Source organism: Phyllostomus hastatus, unplaced genomic scaffold (assembly GCF_019186645.2).
Source record: "Phyllostomus hastatus isolate PE091 unplaced genomic scaffold, TTU_PhHast_1.1 phas_contig_308, whole genome shotgun sequence".
Classification (NCBI taxonomy): domain Eukaryota; kingdom Metazoa; phylum Chordata; class Mammalia; order Chiroptera; family Phyllostomidae; genus Phyllostomus; species Phyllostomus hastatus.
This window is the reverse complement of record NW_025333848.1, coordinates 1554448-1561017: the sequence shown is the minus strand read 5'-3', so window position 1 is coordinate 1561017 and position 6570 is coordinate 1554448. Positions and strand designations below refer to the sequence as shown.

Sequence of the window (6570 nt, the reverse complement as noted above, 5' to 3'; positions counted from 1 at the left end):
TGCTTTCATCCAGAACTTTTATTACACAATCAAACACTTGTCTGTGACATCGGACCCATCTTTCTGCATTAAAGTTGTTTGCCCGCCTTTGCCATGCCTGCCTTTCTCTCACACATTAAATAATGTTTGTTCTGGCAGAAGGTAGGATGAATTTTCCCACTATGAAAATAAGCACAATTCATGTTTTCTCCTGCGTTTTCAGAAAATTTAGACCTGTGAATGGAAAAGGTAGAGTGAGTTCTTTGAAAGCCAAACAACAAACAATCAAACTGTATGTGTAATTTTGTTACATAAAATGGAGGCAAAAATACGGGAAAAATAAAGTTAGAGACAACATTCAGATGGCTGAGAGACTACCAACCTTCTTCTAAGTATAAACTATGTACATTTGAATTGCTCAGTGCTATGTACATTTAAATTCCTAATTTCATGTGAAATAAGATTAAGCTGCAAGTGAACAGTAGTACAACTGAATAGTGCAAGTAGTTGCAAGTGAATAGTAGTCTACAGGACGAGATGGATGGGGAGCTGAAGCGATTGGAAAGACTTTATCATTTTATATTGTTATAGATGATAATCCTTGAGTCTGTCTTGAAGAAAGGGTAGGATTTAGATGAGCAGGGAGGAGACAGGAGAGCCTCGTAGGGCAAGTGGCTGCACAGGATGGAAATGAGTTCATGGAAAAATAAGTTGATTAAATATTTTTTAAATAAAAGTTTATGTTATAAGGTAGCAAATATAAGGCTGCACACTATATTGTGGTTGTTTGTTGTTTATTCTCTCTACTACATTGTTTATGATAAGAAAATAAAACATGTGCATTTATTAACTCATTTGCCAAATATCTATGGGATACCTAGCATGTACCAAAGTTGTTTTCTGTGGTGGTGATAAAGTGGTTAAGACAAGGTCCCTTCTGTTGGGGAACTTACATTATAGTTGGGGGATACTGATTTTGTTGAAAGAACAGAGGGAATACCAATTTGCTTGCAATATTGTGAATGAGGCAGCAAGTGCTGAGAGATAAAGTCCAAGGTCCATGAAAAGTCTCGCTGTAGTTGTAGGACCTTCATCTCCTATGCATAATAAATACTTAATAAATATTTGTAAATAAATTAACTAAAGATTTCTGTAATAATCAGATTGTACAAATTTTGGTTAATCAATTTAACTTTTAATGAGAGAGATACTGCAGTTATGATATACTAGATGAACAAAAGGTATTGAGACTGAAGATTGAAAAAACACATTAAATAACTCAACATAATTGGCCCCTTTGCTTGGATTATTTGTGGAACAATGGAGCTTTCTGACGTGGACATTAGAACCACTTTGTGAATGATGATATGCCTGATTCTTGGAGACCCCTAGGGTGGAAGATTAGGTCACTGTTACTAAAAAGTCAAAAAAATCCACAAGTAACTTTCAACCATAAAATTTTGTTCTAAAAATATGTGAAGAGAATTAGATTGAGTTAAAAAATATAATATATTCCATAGTAAAGACTAAAGTAGTTAATAGAAATACATGAGAAAAAATATTGGGAATTAGGGGTGTATGTGATAAACAACAGAGGACTGGGAGAATAGAAAAAGTAGAATTGTCTTACTACCAGTGTTCCTTTGTTAGGATTATGGTGTAAATTGTCCACCTTCTGCTTATGTAACTCACAGTAGGGCATAGAGCCTACCTCCCAACTTTAAGTAACTTGTACTCAAAAGGATAAAGTATCTCAAGAATAAAACTTGGTAGTTGTGCCTTGTACTCTGAGATTCCAATGACTTACACATTTTTGGAGAGAACTGAACCATCTTCCCACTTCCAGTCTTCATTGGAGTTCTGGCGGGACAATCCAACCCAACGAATTAATGAAGTCCTGGATTTGATGTATCCCTGTTGTAGACACAGATAAATATAATGGTCAGAATGCATATACAGTTCTTGGAATTCATAAAGACAAAGCCTCTCATTATAATACTCTGGAACCAAAAAAGTTATATTATATGTCTATGTTAATTAATTTTATTTGATATTTAGAATTGTAGCAAGCTCACTTGTAGAATGAAAAGTACTCAGTAAAAAAAAAATGTAATTTTTACCAAACTTGATAAGTTTCTCAGATCATCACAAACTGGAAAGCATGTTTCACTTCAGGTTTTTTTCTTATGATTTCAAAATATTTGCCATAGGAATTTCCTTACCAGTATGCTCTGGCTGTCAATCTTCAACAGAGTGGCACTCCTATTGATACAGTACTGCTTACTCTCTTCCCAGGTTAAGTTCTGCCTGAAAAACCCATAGCACCTATCTCCATAGAGTCTCCAGTTTGGGGCACATGTGATGTTCTTATGCCCTTAAAGAGAAATCAAGGATAGGAATCTTTTTATTCTAAATAGGGTTTACTTTTCCCCCAAATTCAATGTTTCCTATCAATCTCAAGATTTCCCAGAGATACCATCACAGAAAAACTTCAGGAGTAGGGGAAATAAAGAGGTTACAAAATGATACTTACTGAAATCATCCTTTTCTTTTGATTGTTTTCTTAAACCTTGGGAGGACGGCTTTGTTAACTGTTGTGGAATTCCTGAGAGACTTTTATTCACAATTTGTATGCAGTTTTGCTGCGTGGCAACTACATGTAAAAATTGGTTAATGATTTGTAATAAAGGATATTAAGGGTAATTCAAAGACCATCTAATGAAGTAATTTCACTAGGATTAACAGTGTATAAAGTATTTACAAATGCACATGAGTAAATGAGCGCTGCAAGGGTGGTCAGGGAAAAGAGAGGCATAAAAAAATGACAGCTAAGGATTATCCAAAAGAATAAGTGAACTATTGGAAGGAGATAATCACACATAAGAAAATGTCATGATCAAATCACATGCCCACAGCGGTTGTTTTGAACGTTTCCTTAAATACAGATTTCTAGGTGGATTTCACAAAGGTGAAGAAACTCTGCTATTTTATTTTTCATGTAATGCCAAAATACCCATTTAATTAAAAAAAAACATATTGAAGGCGTAGGAACAAGGAACCAACTGACAGGGGCCAGAGAAGAAGGGGGAGGGGGATAAGGGAAGGACGAGAGGAAGGGTCTAGTTAAAGAACCAAGGATAAATGGACTTGGACAACAGGGTGGGGGTTGACTGTGGTGAGCAGGGCAGGGGAGAACAACAGGGGAAATTGGGACAACTGTAAAAGAACAACAATAAAAAAAGAAATCTTGAGGTAATTTGTTGTATATATGTATATATGTATATGTTTGGAAACTAAGTAAATTTGGGTACTAAAAATACATATTGATTTTTTTAATGCAGAAAGTACTCAGATGTGCAGATAAATAAAAATGGTGAATGTATAATTCTAAAATATCACCAAAATAAACAAGATCACAAGCAACAGCAACACAGATGATATATATGACACTGAAGGGCTTTTAGGAAAAATATTTATAAATTAGGTGGTATATAACTTATCTCTCAGTGGAAGTAAATCCACTTACTAAACAAAATGGGAAGGAGGAAATTTTAGAAAGAGGGAATGGAATGAGCCAAATCTCAGGCAGAGGGACAGAATTTATTTGTGAAACTGAGAAAATTCCATGTTGGCTGGATCTTAAGATATACAGGATAAGGGGAAGAAGTTTCAAATGATTATGTGGGTCTATGCTGAGGAGAAACTCAAGGACTAGTTTAAAGTCATTACAAATAATGTTTAACTAATAAAAAATTAAAAATATGATTTTAATCTAAAGGAAAAAGAGTTTCCCTTTAGTGAAAGGATCTTGGCAGTCATGTATAGGAAGATTGGAGTAGTGACAAATAAACAGTGACAAATTAGCTTAGTGGCATACACCAGGATCCTTAGAAGTTGCCTTTCTCAGATGTAATCTTTGGCAATGAGTCAATACTTACACATCACCCCTAGAGCCACAAGCCCAACAACCAGTGCAATGCACAAGAACAGCAGCACCAAAGCCATCACACGCCACAATGATGAAGAAGCAGGGTCCACTGTGGGCAAACAATAAAGAAGTCAGGGGGCAGGCAGTGTGGCATAGTTCTGGGACAGCCATACTCCCAACCCACCCTCTGAGGCTTCTCTGAGAGATGCGAACATCACTGGCAGACCATGCCAGTGTCCTCCTGGTGATCCTCAACAGCAAGCACAACCCATGCCCCCTCAACATACATTCCCATCCTCAGAGGACTTCTCTCTGAGTCAAAATTTAACTAGCTGTTAAGATCTTGGGTGTTTGTCTTTGTTTTGTTTTGTGGTCATAACCTTAAATAATTGCTTTAATAAGCAAGACATAGAGAATCATAATCATTTGCTGACATCTTTAAAAAATAGGCTTTTCAAACATTTTCTCCCTTTATCCCCATGGTTTCTATTCCCTCTGGCATTAAACTCTATAAGCCTAAAGTAGTGTTCCCTGCTTGTATGTTTTCTTGTTTATAGTCTAAACAAGTCTACCTGATCCTATGTAGATATTATTCAAATGCTGTAGAAAAAGAAGGTTATTCAGGAAAATAAAACCATATGTGCTATATTATTAGTTAAAAAAAGATGGGGGGAACTAGGGTTGACCTTTTCAATAATTAATTTTCAAATCACTGGCTTGGGGCATTCTTACCTGTTGGGAGACCTGGTTTTCGAGTTTTGAAATTTAAGGTCATGTATCCGTCTTCATCCTGCATGGCGTTCTTTGCACTGCAAGTGAGCTCAGGGCCCAATGACTTGGCAAAATGTAGTATCCACTTTTATGATTTCAATATCTGTCAGTCTGTGGTCTTTTTCTCTCATGAGGTGGAGCCATGAGGGTTGGGTTTTGTTTTTTGTTTTTTTTTTTTGTTTTATTTTTCATTTCAGGAAGCCCTTCCTTAGCTTCTTACAGATACATGAACCTTGAACATAAGAACACAAAAATATTAATAACTTGTGGGAAGGAATAGATAACAGCATTTGTTTTGTTTCCTTTTCTTCAACTCTAAATGTGTATCCTTTCAGAGGAAAAAAAGTTCATGTTTGATCTTAACCCTAAGAGAGTCTAAATCATATTGTTTAAATGAACTAATTTCTGATGATAATTCAGGGGTAAAACACCAACAAACATATAGTCTATGCCATTGTGAGGAGAAAATCCAATATTATTTGCCCTAATATGGGCTAAATTGATGTTAGAAAGGACCATTCCTAAGCATGACTTAAAATTCGATCAAATGTGTTCACCTTTCTCAAATCAAATTCTTCAGAAATTCAAGGACTCCACATGAGGCAAATTTCATATTGCTTAGGTTTCAGTGTCAAAGGAAAACAATCAAATAAAGTGAAATAATGCAGAATTAGTGACTTGATGTATTGCCGTTCAGTAATGTTTTTATTTTAAGTGAATTTCTAGGAATAGAAAAATTCCTAATTTGATAAAAATCATGTAATTTCAAGTACAGTGGTGCTATACTTGAAAAACTATTTTAGAAGAAGGGATGGTTTCCTAACACGCTTTACAACATAATAATATATTTATTCCACACATTTAATTTTATAAAATGATTTTTTAATTGTTATTTTAGCTTATATTGAAAGTGTTTATAAGAACAGCCATAGAAAGCTAGTTGTTGTACTTACTATAGGAATATTGGTCAGAGTGCTACTACTTTGCCCTTAGTGAGTTCTTATATTTCTTTTATTAAACCTTCATGGCCACAAAAGCTTCCCTTCTTCTGAAACTATTGGGAACTTTTCTAAGTGATCTTATTTCAACTTCGGTTAGTAGAGCGTTAGGCTTTACTTTTCAGTGTAGTAATTATATAGGATCTCATGGCAGATACTTTGCTTACTTTCCATTAGCATATCTTGTACACATATTTTTTTCTTCCTGTTGTCTCCTTCATTCTGAATTTTTGGTTGATTCTCTTACAATAATCTTTTATTTTAAAATTTCTTTTTATATACACCTCAAATTATTTGCAGGATGGGGTAAAGAATAAACCGAATAAGCATGAAAGGTATTTTTTATTTCAAAAACCTAAACTTAGCATGATTTGAGTATTTTCACCAGAAAATCTTTAATCAAAAATCCAAGCTACTTTAAATAGAAGTTAAATTTGATAATGTCTAAAAATTAAGTAATCAACATTTTTTAAATTCCTAAACCCAATTTTCTCACTGAGTTTCTTATCTCAGTTACAATACTCAATGATTCCCAATGATAAGCACAGTAAATTTAGACCATTCTGCCAATATCTGACACTGCTTCTGTTCGAGTAATTTCTGTTTCAGCCAAAGTAGACTCTTCACTCTTTCTAACAGAGCTGATCACCCTCTCTTCCACTGCCCACATCTACTCACAGACCAAGTCCTGAGCTTTTCCTCTCATCTAACTCCTCTCTTTTTAGTTTTTTTTCTGACACTGCCTCATTTTAGTGTTTTTCCCCCCTAAGATATACAGAAATGCCAAAAAACAATTGTGCCTAAATGACAGAGAGAAGAGTGTGGAGGTTATATTCAAGTGGCATCTTTTCAATGAAGCCTGACTCTGTTCTCTTAGTAAGTAAAAATGTCTGA

The 6570-nt window shown here is 34.9% G+C and overlaps 1 protein-coding gene across 1 annotated transcript; it reads right to left on the bottom strand.

The window, feature by feature from the left end:
* Positions 1 to 4780, bottom strand: CLEC1B (C-type lectin domain family 1 member B). The gene is made up of 6 exons (XM_045839752.1): positions 4640 to 4780; positions 3918 to 4016; positions 2513 to 2632; positions 2202 to 2353; positions 1787 to 1893; positions 1 to 213 (listed from the first exon to the last, which is right to left on the bottom strand). The coding sequence occupies exons 1-6, from the start codon at positions 4701 to 4703 to the stop codon at positions 69 to 71; spliced, it is 687 nt and encodes a 228-aa protein (XP_045695708.1). The 5' UTR covers positions 4704 to 4780; the 3' UTR covers positions 1 to 68.
* Between the last annotated feature and the right edge of the window lie 1790 nt (positions 4781 to 6570).